The sequence below is a fragment of the Chiloscyllium plagiosum genome, chromosome 9 (assembly GCF_004010195.1).
Source record: "Chiloscyllium plagiosum isolate BGI_BamShark_2017 chromosome 9, ASM401019v2, whole genome shotgun sequence".
In the NCBI taxonomy this organism is placed as follows: Eukaryota; Metazoa; Chordata; class Chondrichthyes; order Orectolobiformes; family Hemiscylliidae; genus Chiloscyllium; species Chiloscyllium plagiosum.
In genome coordinates this window covers 101637463-101660383 of record NC_057718.1, presented here as the reverse complement: position 1 = coordinate 101660383, position 22921 = coordinate 101637463, and the positions used below count along the sequence as shown (strand labels likewise).

The following is a 22921-nucleotide window of genomic DNA, read 5'->3' as shown; positions in this document are numbered from 1 at the left end:
ATGCTGCCAGAACAGTTTCTCCAGCAATTTCAGTTTTTGTTTCACATTATGTGGAGGTGCCAGGTTGGGTTGGACTGGGTGCCAGGTTGGACTGGGTTGGACAAGATCAAAAATCACACAACACGACAGACCTGTTGGACTATAACCTGCTGTCGTGTGATTTTTGACCTTGGTTCAAATTAGACTGGTTGACTAACATCCACACTCGGTAAGAGACATTGTTAACTCTGCAGGTATAGTACCTTGATTAGTCTATGCTACATAATCACAGACTGTAGAATTGAGTAATAACAACCAGAACGGATTAGCTTCTCCCATAAAGTAACTTAAGAATCAGTGACTGGAACTACTGAGTTGACCCTAACAAGTCAGCTATCTTACATAATATCGGTCTTCTACAAGCTTCATCTTTAGGCAAAGAGACCATATTCTCAGCTTCCTTTTAATGGTTCTCCATTTGAAAATGAATTGATTTTATCTTCCTTTGCATTCTCGAGGGCACTGACTGATATTAGCTGGATTATTGTCAAAAGGTGTGGTGCTGGAAAAGCACAGCAGGATAGGCAGCATCCGAGGAGCAGGAGATTCGACGTTTTGAGTATCAGCTCTTCATCAGGAATGTGATGCTTATCTTCGAATTATTGACTCTCCTGCTCCTCAGATGCTGCCTGACCGGTTGTGCTTTCTCAGCACCACATTTTTTGACTCTGATCTCCAGCATCTGCAGTCCCACTTTCTCTTAGTTGGATTATTGTTCATTGTCCAGCAGCAGACCTCACCTGGATTGCTCAGGCAGTATCTATGCTGCTAACCATGGCTCACTCATATCTGAGCTGTAAAAATGGTGAATTCAAGTCCAGCCCTGAGGCTGGAGCATAAAGATCCAAAGCTCCCATTCCCTGTGAGGGAGTTGAAACAGCTGTCTTTTGGATGAGATGTTCAAAGGCCCATCACTCACCTTCTCAAGGCAAATTAGCAACAGGCAAGGAACGCTGGCCTTGCCAGTGGTTGTCACTGGGGCAGCAAGGTGGCTCAGTGGTTAGCACTGCTGCCTCACAGCACCAGGGTCCCAGGTTCAATTCCAGCCTCAGGCGGCTGTCTGTGTGGAGTTCGCACATTCTCCCCGTGCCTGCATGTGTTTCCTCCGGGTGCTCGGGTTTCTTCCCACAGTCCAAAGATGTGCAGGTCAGGTGAATTAGCCATGCCAAATTGCTCGTAATGCTAGATGCATTAGTCAGGGGTAAATGTAGGGGAATGGGTCTGGGTGGGTTGCTCTTCGGAGGGTTGGTGTGGACTTGTTGGGCCGAATGGTCTGTTTCCACACTGTAGGTATTCTAATCTAATCGAAATCCTGTGAATTAATAGAGTTATGAAATAAACTACTCTTTCAAGTGAAAGTGAGGACTGCAGATGCTGGAGATCAGATGTGTTGCTGGAAAAACGCAGCAGGTCAGGCAGCATCCAAGGAGCAGGAGAATCGACGTTTCGGGCATGAGCCCTTCTTCAGGAATCCCTGAAGAAGGGCTCATACTCTTTCAAGTGGTCTTGAAAGCAGTATTTTCAAGAAGAGACAGTGACGTTGTTTCTGGTGTTCAGGCCAATATTTATCGTTCAACCAGCATCACCAAACAATAGCTTATCTAATCCCAATCACAGCAAGGGAAGGAAGCTCCTAATATGCAAGCTTGCTGCTGCATTTCCTTCATTATAACAGTGACTACACTTGAAAAGCACTTTGGCAGACACCTCAGGGTCATGAAAGACAGTACATGGAAGCACAACTTTCTTCCTTCCATGACCACTCTTCAGTGTAAGCTTCAGCATTGCAGAGAGTGACGCAAACTAATTAGAATCGGTCTTCATCCGATACGTCCATTTATAAACTTGCTAGCAATGAACAGGTTGCTACTTGTATTAGGTTTTTGCTCACTACTTACTTAAACAGAGAAGCATTATGCTGGAAATTGGGACTAATTCACGTAGACAGTACAACACTGCAAAGTGTGAGGAATTAGACTTTGCGTTTTGGCTCATCACAGGCAAAGTCTGGTACTCAGAGAGAGCCCAGGGTAGCTAACCATGACAGCATTCAACAGACTGTAAAGGGAGAAAATTATCTTCGCTGGCATGTGCTACAAAGAGACAGCACTTAAACTGGTGGATGTACAATTTATGCTGAATATATAAGATACAATAATAATTCTGGATATCATCATCAGTCATTGCCTGATTTGATTTTATCCTTTTTTTTCTGCATGACCAGTGGAAGTTAACAATCTACTGTGTAATCCATACTGGTACAGTTTGAGACTACGAAATGAGCCTGACGTTGGAGTGGTTAATGTTGATATTAATCCAGTAGGTGGCACTTGTGTATTGAGGTTGCTTTTGAGATGCATAATCCTGACCAATAATTCAAATCTTTGGACCTTCTGGCTTCAGACAACTGACCTCAGCACAGCGCATTGTCCAGTAAGCCTGAAACACTTGCAGCAACCCAGATGCAAATACATGCATGTTCATCAGCTAGGGGTTGGTGAACCAAGGGGACTCTTTACCTCAGAGGGTTGTCAAGGCTGGGTCATTAAGTATATTCGAGTCTGGGAGTAGCAGATTTTTAATCAGAAAGGGAGTCAAGGATTTTGAGGAAAAGGCAAGAAACTGGAATCATAGAGTCCCCACAGTATGGAAACAGGCCATTCGGCCCATTGAGTCCAGACCAACCCCCCGAAGAGCATCCCACCCAGACTTGCCCCCCTACCCTACCCCAATAACTCTGCATCTCCCATGGCCAATCCACCTAGCCTGCCCAGCTTTGGATTGTGGGAATTGAGGATTAACAGATCTCATTGAATGGCTGAGCAAACTCAATGGGCTGAATGGCCTGTTGCGTCTGATGATCTAATGGTTTGATGCTGATCTGGTCTCTCTTATAATAGCCAGTGGCTAAATAACAATGACAGTAAGATCTACCTCCAATCCGCCTTCCCATGGGGCTTTTTAGTAGTTGGTGATGGAAGAATCAGCCACAAATAAGTCTCAGTATGAACAGACTCATCTTACGTAACAAGGTAAGGTTTATAACATTTAAGTAACAAGATAAAGGTCTTGTTGGGCCTTTGGCCCAACAAGTCCACACTGGCCCGCTGAAGAGCAACCCACCCGGCCCCATTCCCCTACATTTACCCCTTCACCTAACACTACGGGCAATTTAGCATGGCCAATTCACCTAACCCACCCATTTTTGGACTGTGGGAGGAAACCGGAGCACCCAGAGGAAACCCACGCAGACACGAGAAGAATGTGCAAACTCCACACTGACAGTAGCCCGAGGCCAGGAATTGAACCCGGATCTCTGGCGCTGTGAGGCAGCAGTGCTAACCACTGTGCCACCGTGCCGCCCTTATTGCCCAGGGGGCAGTTAAGAGTCACCACACATTGCTGTGGGTCTGCAGTCACATGTAGGCCAGGCTGGATAAGGATGGCAGATTTCCTTCCCTAATGAACTAGACGGGCTTTTCCAACAATCAACTATGGATTTCTGGTCATCACCGGACTGTCATTTTTTATTGAATTCAAATTCTACCATTTGCCAGGGTGGGAACCCCAGTCCCCAGAACATGATCTAAGTCATACAGTCATAGAGATGCACAGCATGGAAACAGTCCCTTCAGTCCAACTCGTCCCATTAAATTAAATTATTTGCCAGATTTGGCTCATGTCCCTCTAAACCTTTCCTATTCATATACCTATGCAGGTGTCTTTTAAACGTTGTAATTGTACCAGCCTCCAACACTTCCTCTGGGAGCGTATTCCATACACACACCACCTCTGTGTGAAAAAGTTGCCCCATAGGTCCCTTTTATATCTTTCCCCTCTCAACTTAAACCTATGCCCTCTAGTTCTGGACTCCCCCACCCCGGAGAAAAGACCTTGTCTACTTACCCTATCCATGCCCATCATGATTTTATAAACCTCTATAAGGTCATCCCATACCCTCAGACGATCCAGGGAAAACAGCACCAGCCTTTGCAGCCTCTCCCTCCGACCCTGGCAGTAAGTCTCTGGTTTAATAGTCTAGTGATAATATCACTGGGCTGTTGCCTTCCTTGGTCATGATCACAAAGCTACCTTTGGGAGGCTGCTGAGTGTAAATTGTGCACCACATCTCCACAAAAAGGAAACTCAACCTTAAAAGAAATGCATTGACAGCTCCCAGGTTGTCCTGAGGTTGGCGAAGGCTTTGTGTCTTAGAATTCTGACCTAATTCTGAGGTACTCAGTAGGTCAGGCAGCAACTGTAGATGGAGAAACTGGAGTGAGATTCCAGCATTTTCAGTTTATATTTCAGATTTCCACCATCTGCAGTATTTTGCTTTTGACACTCTGTCCAATGGCCTTATATTTGTTAATAAATCATACTTTGATTGATTGTGAGGCATTTCCTGATTGTTCTATCTCATTCTTTGTCATTTGAAAATTCATGTTCTTCAATAAATATATCTCCCGCAGCCTATGCCAATTATGCTAATTTCCCTGTTGCGTGCATGAACAGGAAGATACAGAATGTGCATTATTTTCCATTTGCTAACAATTTGCTTTGACGTACTTTGAAACATCAACATGATTCATATCAATCTGAAAGCCTCAATGAGATGTACAGAGTTTCATAGAATCCCTACAGTGTGTAAGCACTGATCCTCTGAAGAGTACCCCTCCCAGTCCCACCCCCCTATCCTACACCCCCCTAACCACCCCCCATTCCCCATGGCTAACTACCTAGCCTGCACACTATGGGGCAATGTAGCATGGTCATTCCACCTAACCTGCACATCTTTGGACTGTGGGAGGAAACCAGAGCACCTGGGGGAAACCTGTGCAGACACAGGGAGAATGTGCAAACTCTACACAGACAGTCAGCTGAGGGTGGAATTGAACCTGGGTCCCTTACACTGTGAGGAAGCAGAATTAACCGCTGAGTCACCCCAAATGTTCTTATGAGCAGGCAGTCAGTTTCCTCTGGTTCTGATCTTTCTGAATTCATTCATGGGATGTGGGCATCGCAGGTTTAACGTCAGTATTTAAGGTCCGTCCCTAGTTGCCCCTTGAGAAGGTGGGGGGGGGGGAAACTCCCTTCTTGAACCGCTGTCGTCCATGTGCTGTAGGCTGACCCACAATGTCCTTAGGGAGGGAGTTCCAGGATTTTGATCCAGCGACAGTGAAAGAATGGTGATATATTTCAAAGTCAGGATGGTGAGTGACTCTGAGGGGAATCTGGAAGTTGTGAATGCGAGTAAAGGGAATGTCGTTGAGAGACTATTCTGCCCTTTGACCTCGTGCTCTTATCATTCGAAGTGGTACTGGTGAAGGTTTGGGAAGGTGCTGTTGAAGAAGGAGTATTGGTGAGCACCTTGCAAACCCATGACATTAGAATTCATCGAAGTTCAGCCATTATGAATATATTGGATTCAGTTGTGTGGATGGTCAAATGGCTTAAACCTGTTGCTAATTGTAAAAAGGACAAAGTTGCCATCGGCTTACCAGAGCATCTCATTAGAGAGAGACAACAGGTGGTGGTTTAACCTGAGGGTCACCATACCTCAGGCGAAGGGAGAGGTTGTAAAGAAGAGTCCTTCATGGTCACCTCAGCTGATGCGAGAATTGAACCCATTCTGTCAGAATAACATCACACCATAAACAAGCTGTCCAGTCAAATGAGCTAACCAACACCCTGTTCTCATGCTAATCGAACTGTAATGACATGGAAATGTTGCACAACTGTGGCCCTGTCAGACAATTTGAGACAGTTGGATTGATTCAGCAATCCTGGTGCAAACACCATCAAAACCTCCACACAAATAGCGGCTCTTGGGTTTCTCGAGACAAGTGGATGTTGGTGAATCCTGCAAGGTCAGCTCATTGATAAACTAAGCATAGGCTTCCTGCGCACTATCCAGGAGGCCTGGATGCTAAATAATTGGTTAGAGAGCTGCTTCCTTGAGTTACAAGCAGCTGACTTTTATTCCACATGAGTTATGATTTTTTTGCTTGCGGTGGAAGATTCTGCGCGGAATTGCAGAGAGAACTCCACAGGCTCCCTGGTCTGACTGTTAATCCAAATAACGTGCGGTCAGTCCCTCACAGAGCAGTTTGAACATTTAAATTCACTTTAAAAAGGAGACTGGAAATGAAATGATGAAATTGGATTGTTGCAAATTAGAAGCAGGAACATGCCACTTAGCCCTTCCAGCCAGATCTGTCATTCAATGGGTCTGATTGTTTGATATTTTCCCAAAGGGTGCAGGTGAATATATTGAGTGGTGACTAAGACCACCCCATTGGTGAGATTATTCACCAGATCAGCACTAATCAACTCATTAAGAGCTGACAGGCAGAGCACTGGCATATATCTCAGTCTATCACAGGTCTTGACACTGGTGACCTGGTCACCCGAGGCTATGGGCCAATCATTGTCAGGCAACTCTGGGTCCTAAACTCCATCAGGTGAGCCCTACACTTCAGGGGATCCAGGAGGTAAGTCATCATTTATCTTCTGCTCGTGGGGTTGGGTGATTAGAGGCAAGGGCTAGGGGGCTAGCTTTCAGAGACCGTGCTTCTGATTGCTCCCAAATTTGGGCTATTAGTGCCCTCTCCTCCTCCAACATAACCCAACAGCCAGGTTGCCATGGTTTCTCAACTGAGAAACTAACCACCTTCGTCACCTGATGAAGAGGCAAGCAGTCAGGGCTGATAGTGAGGTGAACCCTTCAGAAGCCAATCATTGACCTCTTGAGGGCCTTGGGTTGGTGGTGAGTGAAGAACTATGAAGAAACTCCTAAATGGTCTCCTCACCCAGAATTGCTGAGGTTGGGGATGGGTTGCAGGGGATTCTAACCAGGGCTAACTCACACCCAGTTTATTTGCCCTTCCTGCCTCCATTCTCCAAGGAGAGGTAAACTATAGCCCCTGATAGAGTTTATTGTGTTCTTTAGGAACATTTTCCAGTCTGACCACTCTCCGCAGCCAAAGACCTCTCGCTTCTAATAAAAATTTATCCAACTCAGACTTGAATAAAGTCGATGACCCAGACTCCACTGCTCTCTGAGGGAAACAATTCTGCAAGTCTCTAAGAGAGTTCTTCTCTGCCCACCTTAAAAGGGAGAGCTCTTATTCCCAAAGTGCATCCCTAGTTCTGGTCTCTCCCTCTAGGAGCCCACCCTTTCACGTCTCCTCAGGATCGTAAATGATTCAATAAGATCACCTCTTCATTCTTCTGAGCTCCAGTGAGTAGAGGTTCAGCCTGTCCAAACGTCCTTCATCAGCTGAGGCTATCATTCCCAGGAATGTTACGGATTATGCTCCTGCATTACGAAAGCAGGTTTTCAGCAAGCTGTGTCTCAGTTAAGAGCACTCTCACCTCGGCCTCGGAAGATTCACTTTCGAGCTTGAGCAGACAAACCCAGACTGGCCCTTCAGCGCAGTACTGAGGGAATGCAGCACTGTCCAAGGTGTCCCTTTGGGATGAGATTCCAAAATGAGGCCCCTGCTCCCTGCTCAGATGGATACTAAAGAACCCATGGGAATCTTTCAAGAAGAGCACCATCCTGGCCAATCAACATCCCGAAAGGAACTGTCTGGTCATTTTCACATTGTGTTTATGGGAGTTTGCTGTGTGCAAATTGACTGATACAATTCCTCTGTTGTCACATTGATTACACTTCAAAAATACTTCAGTGCCTGTAAACATAGGAGGGACAGAGATGACATAGCCATGATCGAACGGCGGAGCAAACTTGATGGGTTGAATGGCCTAATTCCTGCTCCTATGTCTTATAACCTTATAGCAGTACTATCACTGGATTAGTAACCTAGAAGGCCAGGTTAGCATTTGAGGACATGGAGTTCAATTTCACAATGAGATCTAAAGTAAGTGTCAGTACTAGAGACCGTGAAATTATCATCAATTGTTGCAAAAACCCACCTGGTTCACTAATGTTCTTCAGCAAAGGAAATCTACTGTTCTTACTCATTCTGACCTCCACGTGACTCCAAACCCACAGCAATGTGGTTGACTCTTGTAAATGTCATCTGAAATGGTTGGGGTCAAGGGATGGGCTACAAATGCTGGACTTTCCTCTCATGCCCAAATCCCATGAAGGAAAAAGAATAGGCTAGGACCAATGACCTGAGGATGGCTCAGAACTGCTGGTCTGGCTCCAGGAGCAGCACATCTGTGAGCCAATATCGACAAGAAATTGAGTTGTCAGCCTCAAGTCAATAATCAATACTTTGCCTACATCTCTCGAGAAAGCTTAGCCATTTGGGAAAACAATTCCCACTTGTCACGTTGTCCCTCAGAATGGTGATAGAGATTGGATTGGGTGAATGTGCAGAGCTTAGCAATATCTGGAGCTGAGGAAAGCACTACTATTCTGTCTCCACCAAAGGTCATAGAGTCACACAGCATGTAAACAGACCCTTTGGTTCAACCGTCCATACCGACCATAATCCCAAACTAAACTAGTCCCAGCTGCCCGCACTTAGCCCATATTCCTTGAAAAACCTTTATGTTTCTTGTACTTATCCATTGTAACTGAAACAACATCCACACTTCCTCTGGAAGTTCATTCTAGACTCTCTGTGTAGAAACTTACCCGGTGACCTGGAATGAACCGTCACTGAGTGAGGACACAGCAAATCGGGACACCAGCGAAGAGAGGCAAGAGGGCCAGGAAAGAAAGATCCCCTGACTACACCTACAAAGTGATGAAGCAGGTTCACTCCAATGCCAGTGTCTCCTCCACGGCCACGATCCTGTTTGTCAGCGATGTTTTTGAGCTCATTGCGATGGGCTGGGGGTGGAGGGTGGTCTTCCTGCCTGGCCCATCACAACAAGCGCAGCATGATCAGCTCCTGGGAGATCCAGAGGGCACAGAGGGGGTGGCCAAGTACACCGTGTCAGAGGGCACAGAGGGGGTGGCCAAGTACACCATGTCAGAGGGCACAGAGGGGGTGGCCAAGTACACTGTGTCAGAGGGCACAGAGGGGGTGGCCAAGTACACCATGTCAATGGGCACAGAGGGGGTGGCCAAGTACACCATGTCAATGGGCACAGAGGGGGTGGCCAAGTACACCATGTCAGAGGGCACAGAGGGGGTGGCCAAGTACACTGTGTCAGAGGGCACAGAGGGGGTGGCCAAGTACACCGTGTCAGAGGGCACAGAGGGGGTGGCCAAGTACACCGTGTCAGAGGGCACAGAGGGGGTGGCCAAGTACACCATGTCAGAGGGCACAGCGGGGGTGGCCAAGTACACCGTGTCAGAGGGCACAGCGGGGGTGGCCAAGTACACCAGGTCCACTTTGTACTGAAAAGAAAACATCATCTCAGTGAGATCTCTGCACTCCTGTGGCTTCTTAACCATCTCCAGCTGATTCTAATTGGGGCAGTACCTTCAGCTGCCTGGCTCCCAACATCTAAATCTCCTCCCCAAGCCTCTCTATTACAGTTGGGAAGGCACAGTGGCTCAGTGATTAGCACTATTACCTCACAGTGCCAGGGACCTGGGTTCGATTCCAGTCTCGGGCAACTGTGTGGAGTTTGCACATTCTCCCCGTGTCTGTGTGGGTTCCCCCAAGTGCTCCAATTTCCTCTCACAGTCCAAAGATGTGCAGGTGAGGGTGAATTGGCCATGCTCAACTGCCCGTAGTGTTCAGGAATAGGCGAGATGCATTAGTCAGGAGTAAATATAGAATAATAGGGTCAGGGTGGGATACTCTTCAGACGGTCCGTGTGGACTTGTTGGGCCAAATGGCCTGTTTCCACACTGTAGTAATTCTGTGAAACCTCCCTCATCTTTAAAACACTCAAAAACATCTCTCTCTTTGATCAAAGTTTTGGTCATAGGAACGTTGACTGCCCAGGTGGCTCACTGTCTCATTTCTCTTTATAATAGCCTTGTGAAGCACCTTGAGAGATTTTATTGCATCTTACTGGCACTACAAAAGCAGAAGTTGGTGTTGCTATTTATCAAGAACTAAATTTGAATAGGTATGCTTCCACAATGCTTTGGTATGTCACTAACATATTCAAAAATCCTAATGCCTGTTTTACAGGGCAGATGTGGGAAGGATATTCCTGAAGACTGGGACAAGGATACAGGGTAGGCCATTTACTTACTGAGATCAGGAGAAATGTATCCACCCAGAGAGAGAGTGGTTAGCTTGGGGAATCCATACCACAAAAAGCGGCTGAGGCTAAAACAATGAATGTTTTTGACATGTTAGATATAATTCTTGGGGCTAAACATGTTCAAGGGTTATGAGGAGAAAATTGGAATGGGGGATTGAGTTGGAAGATAGGCCATGGCCATGGTGGACCAGGCTCAAAGGGCCGAATGGCCTACTTCTATTATTTTCTATGTTGATGGCTGTGAAAGGCAGGATCTCACAAGTTTGTAACAAACGTGCAGAACACCAATCAGATTCTACCCCATTGTTTCCATGCCCAGGTGGAGCAAATCGAAACAGATTTCCCTATTGCTTTAACCACACAATGATTTTGGGCCCAGACTAAATTCTGCTTTGCAGACATGGATCCGCCCCTAACAACTCGTACTTTCCCCGGAGGAACAGGAAAAGGAGCCACATAATTAACAATAACCATTGCTAACGAGCAGACCTCTGCAATTTAATCATTGGCTTTCTCTCCGCCTACTCAGAAATTTCCAAAGATCGAACAAAAGGCAGAGAAAACACACTGATGTCCCTTCTGTCTACGGAAACATTTCTCTGGTTTCCCTTAGCCTTCAGCAACCAGCTGGCTCTACATTGACCAGTTCCATCACTCCAATTCCTCTCTCAGCTCTGGGGCCCTACTTGTAGATTACTCTCCATTTTCCTTCCCTTACTTTAAATGTAATGCAGTCAATATCTATCGAAGCAGCAATTTAATAATAAACACGGAACGACAGACACCAAGAAATTGTACCTTTGGAATAAACATAGGTGATAGCAAATGACAAAGCATACATTGATGCAGTGACTACAAGAGTTACACTAGAACTTAAACGTCCAATCAATAACTCAATACTCATACAAAACAACCATCTCATAATACAATGGATCATGTATTAAAAAAAAGTCATAAAATGGAAACTGAATACGTACAGGAACTAGATAGGATTATAAAAATTATTAACAACACCCAACAAACAAGTGGTATATCGTGTGTTATAATCTGTCAAATTTATTGTTGTGATCCCGGACGAGATCATCTAAACCTCTTCCAGGTTGAATAGGGACCTAATTTATTTTGTAGTGGACAAAATGTGAGATCCAGGGATGTTAGTAAGAGAATAAAACCACAAGTTTTGAACCACCAACAATGAACATGACTGCATAATGTTAGAATCATGATACAATGTACAACACATGTACAAGTTATTTCTAATATTCTGAATTAACATGTATTATAGACTGTGATCAAATAGCCGACAAATTGAGAGTGTGGTCAAGACAGATCCCACACACATCTCCAACACATCTCCCCCACCACCGGCATTAATCACATGGTGAATCATCAAATCTCATTGAAGTTCACAAGGACTATAATTCACTTTTCCCAATGTAGCAGTGAAGTTCCCCTACGAGAGCTGTTGCAATATGGACTGCCTCAGCAACTGCTTCTATTCTAAGTCAGTCACTCTCCCGTCCTGATCTCACAATCCTCTGGAGTTCAAATGCACCACTCCAGTACACAATCACATCTACCATTCCAGTACACAATCACAGACATCATTCCTGTCCACAAGCACAGGCATCATTCCAGGACACAATGACAGGCGGCACTCCAACACACAATCACAAGCACCACTCCAATACACAATCACAGGCACCACTCCAGTACACAATCACAGTCACCATTCCAGGACACAATCACAGGCGCACTCCAGTACACAATCACAGGTGCCAGTCCTGTACACAATAACAGACGCCATTCCAATCCACAATCACAGGCATCATTCCAGTCCACAATCAGAGGCATCACTCCAGAACACAATCACAGGTGCCATTCCAGTATACAATCACAGGCATCATTCCGATAAAAAATTACAGGCACCATTCCAGTACACAATCACAGGCACCATTCCAGTACAAAATTACAGGCACCACTCCAGTGAACAATCACAGGCGCCATTCCTGTACACATAGGCACCACTCCTGTACACAATAACAGGTGCCATTCCAGTACACAATCACAGGTGCCATTCCAGTACACAATCACAGGCACCATTCCAGTACACAATCACAGGCACCACTCTAGTACACAATAACAGGCACCACTCCAGTACGCAATCACAGGCGCTACTCCAGTACACAATCACAGGCGCCATTCCAGTACACAATCACACGCATCATTCCAATACACAATCACAGGGGCCATTCCAGTACACATTCACAGGTGCCATTCCAGTACACAATCACAAGAGCTATTCCAGTACACAATCACAGGCACCATTCCTATACAGAATCACAGGCGCCATTCCTATACACAATCACAGGCAACACTCCAGTACACAATCACAGGCATAATTCCGATAAAAAATTACAGGCACCATTCCAGTACACAATCACAGGCACCATTCCAGTACAAAATTACAGGAACCACTCCAGTGGACAATCACAGGCGCCATTCCTGTACACATAGGCACCACTCCTGTACACAATAACAGGCACCATTCCAGTACACAATCACAGGTAACATTCCAGTACACAATCACAGGCTCCACTCCAGTACACAATCACAGGCGCCATTCCAGTACACAATCACAGGCACCACTCCATGACACAATCATAGGCACATTTCCAGTACACAATCACAGGCAGCATTCCAGTACACAATCACAGGCGCCATTCCAGTACACAATAACAGGCACCATTCCAGTATACAATCACAGGCGCCATTCCAGTACACAATCACAGGCGCCATCCCAGCACACAATCACAGGCACCATTCCAGCACAAAATCACAGGCACCACTCCAGCACACAATCACAGGCACCACTCCAGCACACAATCTCAGGCGCCACACCAGTACACAATCACAAGAGCCATTCCAATACACAATCACAGGCACCACTCCAGTACACAATCACAGGTGCCACTGCAGTACACCATCACAGGCACCACTCTGGTACACAATCTGAGGCGCCATTCCAGTACACAATCACAGGCACCATTCCAGTATACAATCACAGGCACCATTCCAGTACACAATCACAGGCACCATTCCAGTATACAATCACAGGCATCTTTCCAGTACACAATCTCAGGCAACATTCCAGTATACAATCACAGGCACCATTCCAACACACAATCACAGGCATCACTCCAGTATACCATCACAGGCGCCACTCCAGTACACAATCACAGGCACCATTCCAGTACACAATCATAGGTGCCACAGCAGTACACCATCACAGCAACCACTCCAGTACACAATCACAGGCATCATTCCAGTACTCAATCACAGGCACCAGTCCAGCACACAATCACAGGCGCCACTCCAGTACACAATCACAGGCACCATTCCAGTACACAATCACAGGCATCACTCCAGTATACCATCACAGGCGCCACTCCAGTACATAATCACAGGCATCTCTCCAGTATACCATCACAGGCGCCACTCCAGTACACAATCACAGGCGCAACTCCAACACACAATCACAGGCACCATTCCAATACACATTCACAGGCACCACTTCAGTACACAATCACAGGCACCATTCCAGTTCACAATCACAGGCACCATTCCAGTACACAATCACAGGCGCCACTCCAGTACACAATCACTGGCACCACTCCAGTACACAATCACAGGCACCATTCCAGTACACAATCACAGGCATCACTCCAGTATACCATCACAGGCGCCACTCCAGTACATAATCACAGGCATCTCTCCAGTATACCATCACAGGCGCCACTCCAGTACACAATCACAGGCGCAACTCCAACACACAATCACAGGCACCATTCCAATACACATTCACAGGCACAGGCACCATTCCAGTACACAATCACAGGCACCACTCCAGTACACAATCACAGGTACCATTCCAGTACACAATCACAGGCACAGGCACCATTCCAGCACACAATCACAGGTGCCACTCCAGTACACAATCACAGGCAACATACCAGTACACAATCTCAGGCACCATTCCAACACACAATCACAGGCACCACACCAGTACACAATCACAGGCACGACTCCTGTACACAATCACAGGCTCCATTCCAGTACACAATCACAGGCGCCATTCCAGTACACAATCACAGGCGCCACTCCAGTAGATAATCACTGGCACCACTCCAGCACACAATCACAGGCATCACTCCAGTACACAATCACAGGCGCCACTCCAGCAAACAATCACAGGCACCATTCCGGTGCACACTCACAGGCACCACTCCAGTACAAAATTACAAGCACCATTCCTGCACACAATCACAGGCACCATTCCAGTACACAATCACAGGCGCCACTCCAATACACAATCACAGGCGCCATTCCAATACACAATCACAGGCACCATTCCAGTACACAATCACAGGCACCACTCCAGTACACAATCACAGGCACCACTCCAGTACACAATCACAGGCGCTACACCAGTACACAATCACAGGCACCATTCCAGTACACAATCACAGGCACCATTCCAGTACACAATCACAGGCAACACTCCAGTATGCAATCACAGGCTCCACCCCAGTACACAATCACAGGCTCCACCCCAGTACACAATCACAGACGCTACTCCAGTACACAATCACAGGCATCACTCCAGTACACAATCACAGGCACCACTCCAGTACACAATCACAGGCGCCACTCCAGTACACAATCACAGCCGCCATTCCAATACACAATCACAGGCACCATTCCTGTACCCAATCACAGGCACCACTCCAGTACACAATCATAGCCACCATTCCAGTACACAATCACAGGCTCCACCCCAGTACACAATCACAGACGCTACTCCAGTGCACAATCACAAAATTACTGTTTTTAATGTGATATGTTGCAGTGTCTTTTGTCAAAGTTTCTGCTTGCCATTGTTTAGAAACATTGTTATCGGAACACAACTTGTGAGACCCTTTTCAAACAGACTCTGTCGAGTGTTTGCTGAATAAACAGATTCTGTTTGTTGTGAGTTAGAATTCTTGCAGAGAGTCCCGAAGCCTCCACCATTGAGGTGTCACTAGACTGTCTGAACATAACAAGCTCATATTTACTTTAAGCAACAGAATTTGGTGAGAGATTTAGAAGGGGGTGGGAAGAGACCCGGACAACTTTGCTGCAGTCCCCTCTGCACCAGTCTCCTCAAAAAAATCAAACATTACCTGATGCATGTTATCCGATTGATCCCTCACATGGGGCAACAGAGGCCAGAGCTCAAATATTAGTGACCCAATATAATTTTCAGTCCCGACCTGCATTTGTATAGTACCATGCATGTTGAAGATCATAAAGACGATTATCAAACCAATTTGACACTGAATCACATTCACTAAAAGGGCAGATCCACAGCCCAGGGCTCACACAGCTGCACTATTGCAGGGATCAAAATTGGGGCAGAAACTCAAATTGGAGGAACCCTTGGGAATTCAGGGGATTGGAGGAGCTGGAATCTTCCGGGTTACATGGTTAGAGAAAAGGGTGAGGCCACCGAAGGCATTGGAAACAAAGAACAATGAGAATGACAAACAGAAGGCTGTTTAACCCGAAGAGCCTGTGCTTCCACACATAGTTTGGTCTTCGCCATTGGCCAGCAAGGGGATTAGTGGGACATGGACTCAATATGAATCATGAAAGCTGTGTCATGACTCTCAGAATCTCTTGTTAGCATTGTTATCATTTCCCCGCAAGGCAATGTCACAAGTCTCAGCATCAGGGAGCCATCACATCCCCCCAGAATCATCTCGATTCATATCTGTCCTTATAAATTGCAAATAAATAATTAATTAGAAGCAGCCTTTCACACTATAAATAGCATTCAATCTTACTCTCAATCAGTTATTTATTCTTTTTATTAATAAGTTAATCAACACCTATACTGTTTCACCTTCTCACAAATCTGCAGAAAAATAATCACTTCTCATTTCATGTCTTGTTCAAGGCTTGTTAATGCTATGCACATTTCATCTGGATTCTGTGTTCATTACTAGATAATAATATTGCTAGCACTGAATTCTTTATTTCTTTTCCAGATACTTGGATCATGATTTGTCTTAATCTGCTCTCCAATACTACATGCTCCTTTTACTTTGGGAGCACCTCTTCATATCTGGACAGCCCCAAGTTCCAGAATCACGCTTCATGGTCTTCTCTCAGCCTTTTTTCAATCAGCAACCATTTCAAGTCATTAAGCCAACTTGCCTGGGATCCTTCAACCGACGCCATAACCTCTGCCAGTTGGAAAGGCAGGGCAGAAAGTCTCATGTGAGGCAGCCCTATCTGCTAGTTACCCTCTAAGCCTTGCACCATCCTGATCTGGTACTACATTTCCATTCTTTCACCTTCATGAGGTCTATAATGCCTGGAATTCCCTCTCTAACACATGGACAGTAGTGGTTCAAGAAGATTGTTCAATCCCACCTTCTCAAAGTGCTCACATCTCGCTCATAAACTTGCTGGAATTAAGTGTGATGTATTTTCTGCAACACTTAATAATCAGTTTGCATCTTTTGCACTGAGTGTCCAAATGTCCAAGACGTTGTAAGTTCCCATTTGCATTTGTGATATAGAAAAACATGCACCAAGTCAGTGGGGTATTGCGAAGGGTTACATTTGCAATTAAATCATCCTACCTTCAATCTTATCATCGCTCTTCTCCGACAATTCTTTACTTCTATACTTCTTTGTCAAGGGGGAGTTTTCATGCATATCTTCGTCATCTGAAAAAAAAGTGCAATCACTAGACTTGTGACAGGTTTACCTTCCTTGGGTGTTCTTCTGTCATGTACACGAGCTTAGTTGGATCACGGCTGCCACTTGTCTACTCATCTGAATAAAGCAATTCCATGTTATTTTCAAAGTGTGTGTGAAGGGCACTTCAGGTGATTACAGCAAAAAGGAGGGTAGCTTGTAGGTTATGTTGTAACACTGTATCCTGCACTCTTTTCTGTTACCCTCACACACCTGTATAGAACAATCTTCCTGTATAGCATGTAAGACAACACTTTTCACTATCTTGGTACACCTGACAGTAAGGCATCAAATCAAACTTTTGTCAGTCACAATCCCAGCATATAAAAACACAGTGTGTAAACTCTGCCTGGAAGGTGAAGTCTTGCTTTCCCAGAAGAAACAAGTGACTTAAATGTCCTGAAAGAGAGGTAACACATTATTAGAATGCAAGAACAAATTATTATGTATGTTTTCTGACAACAAATCCCAACGCATGATTTATCACTTCATGTCAACATAAAATTCATGAACCAATGCTTTATTCCATTTGGACTTGCCAAAGTTGGAATTAATGCAGGAAAATAAATACAGATTAATTAAATCCATATCTGGCAAATTACAAATATGAAATATGAAAGAAACTGGAAGCAAAAGTGCCATCAGAAATAGATTTTTAATGACATTTTAAAACATTCTTACAGTGCATTAAGAATATCAAACAATCTAATGCAGTATGATCTGTTTCTTTTCCTTAATTTTTTTCCATACAATCGTTCATTTAATTCCTTCAAGTATTATTATTATGCATCAGATTTGAGCACAAGAACCTAGGATTAGTGTTATACTGTCAGAGGTGCTGTCTAATATCACGTTATTAAACTGAGGATCCATTTGTGCAATTGAGTTGGATGTAAAGTATCGCACGACACTCACTTGAAGATCTTTAAGTGAGAGGTGGAGTGTCGGAGAGGTTTAAAGAAGGAAAAACAGAGCTTAGCAACATGCCAACTGGCTCAGACGTCAACAGCGGAGTGGTTGAAACTAAGAATGTGCGTACAGGCAGGACGGGAGGACTGCAGCAATCTCAGAGGGTTGCTCAGCTGGAAATGGTCACAGAATTAAAGGGAAGCAATGCTACCCAGGGATTTGAAAACAAGGCTGAGAATTTTAAAATCGTAGCACTGTCAGGTCTGACGCTGACGGTGAGAGAAGACCATAAATGGGTTTTCGGAACTTGGTGCTACAGTATTGGTCAATCTCAAAAATCGTAATTTTTTTTGGAAGAACAAGAGAATTTGTCTTTAGCAAAGAGGTGAGAATTGCGATATTCCAGAAACACAGGTGGTAAGGACAGAACTGGAGTCAATGTTTCATAAACACTTCTTTATAGAGTTAGATATTATAAGCATGCATCTCCTAACTCAACAATGCATGGAGAGACACAAGTGAGTCCCAAGTTAACGCCCATATCCTCACCTGAATAAATATGAGTGTTCCAATTCTTCTTGCCCTGTCAGTTCTTAAAATAAACAGCAGACATATATTGTGCAGGCCACCAAGAAATACATTGCTGGATGATAAGGTTTTGTGAAGATTTATCCCTGAAAAAATGACTGCCTATAATATATAAATCATCAGCTCGACAGGTATGTTATGTTAGAATTTGTTCGGACTCGAAAATCCAAGATCTGTATTTGGGCTTTGAAGAGTGTAGCAGAATCACAGAATGACACAGTTCAGTGGTAGGCAATTCAACACATTTAGTCTGTGCTCACTCCCTGGTAAAACAATCCCCATGAAACTGCTGTTTTACCAATGTCCTGCAAATGTCTCCCCTCAAATACATATCCCACTCCCTTTCCAAAGTGAATCTAACTTCACTGTCCTCTCAGCCAGCGCTTTCTGGATCAACTTTCTGGCAAAGAAACCAGTTTCCTCAGGGAACTGCTTTTTGTTTTAGCTAAGCATGTTAAATCTGCAACTTCTGCTTAAAAATAAAATACAGAATTGTCACAGTCTTGAGTAGAACAGAAGTCACACAATCCCTTGTACATTTGGTCAAAAAATGCTCTGGTTCAATAGCCAAATAAAAGATGATCGAGCTTTGGGGAATGGTTATATTCTGAAATGATAGCTCTGATTCTTTTTCCAAAAATGCTGCCAGACCTGCTGAGTTTCTCCAGCACTTTAGATTTTTTTTTAACAACCAAATTCTAATGCATTTTGCTTTAAAATATGGTCTGGATAATGCTAAAGCCACTTCTTTAAAAGGCATTACATGCCTGTCATTAAGGCATATGAGGCCATCACTGGGCCCGAAGCCTTGGTAACAGGCAGACTGATATCTTCAACCCCTTTAACAGCTTACAGAGCAGGGGCTGTTTTTTTTTTGATGAATTTCTGTCGACAAGTGGGTGAAAAGTTGGAATGGTTTCCTGTACAAGATAAACAACAGCACTGCTAGGTTTGAGGCTCTGCTTAGACAAGATGTCACAGATAAACCAGGATTGTTGAAATGTCAGAGTTTACAGCTGCACAGTCAGTATGCTACCCCATTAAAATAAATCTCTTCGGCCTGACATGATATGCCTTAAAGGTGAGCCTTTTAAATACCATTGAAGGTGAAAGATGTTCATGTAGCAGATGCTTTTTTCCAAAGGTAAAAGCAGGTCTCAATGCCCTCAGTTCAAATGGTCTTGATTTCTCTATCAGTCGATGATAGTGGACCTGAAATCTGAGGGAGCCATTGGCATTTCGGATGACCTTGAGCATTCAGAGATTTTGAAGAATTGCTTTCTCCAAGGTAATGATCCCCACAAAGGATTAGAAAGAACAAAGAACAATACAGCACAGGAACAGGAACAGGCCCTTCGGCCCTCCACGCCCGCACATTTTGCCCTTCCATACTAAAACTGTCTTCACTGACAGGATCCATATTCCCTTCCTATTCATGTATACGTTAAGGTGCTACTTGAATGCTGCTGTTGTGTCTGCTTCCACCCCCTCCTCTGGCAGTGTGTTCCAGGCACTCCCCACCCTCTGTGTCACAAACCTGCCTCACATATCTGTTTTAAACTTCCCCCCTCACATCTTGAACCTGTGTCCCCTAGTAATTGACCCCTCCACCCTGGGAAAAAGCCTCATACTTTCCACTCTGTCCATGTCATTCACGATCTTATAAACTTGTATCAGGTTGCTCCTCAACCTCCTGCGTTCCAGTGAGAACAAACCCAGCCTGTCCATCCTTTCTTCGAAGCTAAAATCCCCCATACTGGACAACATCCTGGTAAACCTTTCTGTACCCTCTGCAAAGCATCTACATCCTTTTGGTAGTGTGGTGACCAGACCCGCACGCAATATTTCAAATGGGGCCGAACTAAAGTTCTATAAATCTGCCACATAACTGGTGTATCCTTAAACTCAATGCCCCTTCCAATGAAGGTAAGCATGCCATCGGCCTTTCTCACATCCTTCTCTACCTGCGCTGCCACCGTTGGTGTGGTGACAGAACTACACCCAATTGTTTGCTTCTGGAGAAACAAACAGTCGAGAGTTAATCCATGAGTTTACAACCAATAACATTTCTGGGGAGAAAGACGGTCTTGTTGTCCGTCAAAGCACAAACATAAACTGTGGGACCCTGTTATGAAAAGCAATCCATTTGTACTTGTGAGATCGGTCTATCCTGGGACTGAGTGTCCAACTTCTATGTGGAGGATGTTTGTCATCAAAGTCAGGGTTGGTGCAGTAAATAGTAACTTAGCACTATTTACAATTTACCCTCTTCAGTCAGAGCTGATGCTGACTATCGATTGACCTCCATCTGCTAACATCAGGTGCTGAGGAAATTGATGATGGCAATCTCTGAAATGGAAGTCTGGTTTTATTGACAACGTGGGAACTGGTATTATATCCCCCGGGGCTCATTTTATATCTGGCTAATTACCTCGGCACTGCCCTCAAATACGTTTTGGGTCTGTCGATAACGGGTAATGTCTCTGATTGTGGGAGTGAGATTGTACGACCCAAAAATGCACCGTACCATCTCAGATAGATTGCAGTGAGTACAACAGGGAAGGGCAGCCGCTCTGAGAGAGGCGGAATGTACAATCACAAGACTGTAGCTTTGTTTAAAACAAAATATCATCAACAACATGGGAATATTACAAATCCCTAACTGTCCTTGGGAGCTGAACACAGCTGACTCCTTGCTCGGCCATCTCAGCAGGCAGTTATAAGTGAACTACATTGCTGTGGACTTGGAGTCATGTATCAGCCAGACCAGGAAAGAACAGTAGGTTTTGCTCCCAAAAATGGGAGCAAATGGGTTTTTGATGACAATTCAATAGAAGAGCATTTTTTTTTTAATTCTCTTTCGGGTGGCATGGTGGCTCAGTGATTAGCAGGGACCTGGGTTCGATTCCAGCCTCAGGCGACTGTCTGTGTGGAGTATGGTCCTTGTGTCTGCATGAGTTTCCTCCCACAGTCCAAAGATGTGCAGGTTAGGGTGGCTTGGCTATGCTAAATTGCCTAGGGATGTACAGGCTAGGTGGGTTAGCCATGGCCAATGTGGGGTCACAGGAATAGAGTAGGGGCCTGGGTCTGGGTGGGATGCACTTCAGAGGGTTGATGTGGATCCGATGGGCCGAATGACCTCTTTCAGCACTGTAGGGATTCGATGTGGGTGTCATTGGCTTTGCCGAGTATTTATTGCCCATGATGCCCTGGGGAAGGCAGTAGTGAGCTGCCTTCTTGAACCAGTGCAGTCCTGAGGATGTAAGTAGACCCATCAATGCTGTTTAGTCCAGGATTTTGACCCAGTGGCGATGGGGGAACAGTGCTGTGTTCCCATGTCTGGATGGTGAATGACTTGGAGGGGAACTTGCAGGAGGTGGTGTTCTTATGAGGAAAGCCTAAATAGGCTGTGGCTATATCCATTGGAGTTTAGAAGAAGGAAAGATGATCATACCGAAATACAACAGATGTTGAAGAGAGTGAATGTGCCTTGTTTCCTCTAACGAGAGAAATTAAAACTAGGTGAGGTGGTTTAAGAAGAGGAGCTCTCTGCTTTTAATGTAGTGATGAGAAAAATGATTTTTTTCTCTCAGCAGAATGAATAGAATGATGGAATTCTCTTCCCCAGAAGCTAGGTACATCTTTACATGTATTCAAGGCTGAGTTAGAAGAGTTTTGTCAGACAAGAGAGTTGAGGGTTATTAGAGAAGGGGCAGACAGGAAAGTGGAACTGAAATCAGCCATGCCTTTATTGAATGGGAATAGCAGGGTTCAAGGGGCTGAATGGCCTGCTCCTATAACTAGTGGGAAGGATTTTCCTGGGAAGGAACCAAGGGATCAGTTAAAGTGTGTTTACTTTAACGCAAGGAGTATCAGAATTAAAAGTGATGAACTTAGAGCATGGATCAGTACCTGGTGCTATGATGTTGTGGCCTTATCAGAGATCGGGATTCCCGGAAGGTATGTTGCTTCCCTGGTGCCAGGGTCCGGGACGTCTCCGATCAGGTGTATAAGGTTCTAAAAGGGGAGGGCGAACAGCCAGAAATCGTGTTACATATTGGCACTAATGATATAGCCAGGAAAAGGATCGAGGATATAAAAAGTGATTTCAGGGAGTTAGGATGGAAGCTGCAAAGCAGGACGAACAGAGTATGTTCTCTAGTTTACTACCGGTGCCACGAGATAGCGAGGCGAGGAACAGGGAGAGGGCGCAGCTTAATACGTGGCTGTCCAGCTGGTGTAGGAGGGAGGGCTTCAGATATGTAGACAATTGGGATGCCTTCTGGGAAAGATGGGACCTGTACAAGAAGGACGGGTTGCATCTGAACTGGAAGGGGACCAATGTCCTGGGTGGAAGATTTGCTCGAGTTCAAGAGGGTTTAAACTAGTATGTCAGGGGGGTGGGAACCTGAGCTGTATACCGGAG

At 45.1% G+C, this 22921-nt stretch overlaps 1 protein-coding gene across 4 annotated transcripts in view; it reads right to left on the bottom strand.

The window, feature by feature from the left end:
* Positions 1–22921, bottom strand: part of LOC122553102 (ADP-ribose glycohydrolase MACROD1-like) — a 918032-nt gene that overhangs the window by 44433 nt on the left and 850678 nt on the right. For all 4 annotated transcript variants that reach the window (XM_043696642.1, XM_043696643.1, XM_043696644.1 and 1 more), the window contains exon 11: positions 16881–16967. In XM_043696642.1, the coding sequence (XP_043552577.1) occupies positions 16881–16967 (87 nt within the window). The remainder of the gene's footprint in view (positions 1–16880; positions 16968–22921) is intronic.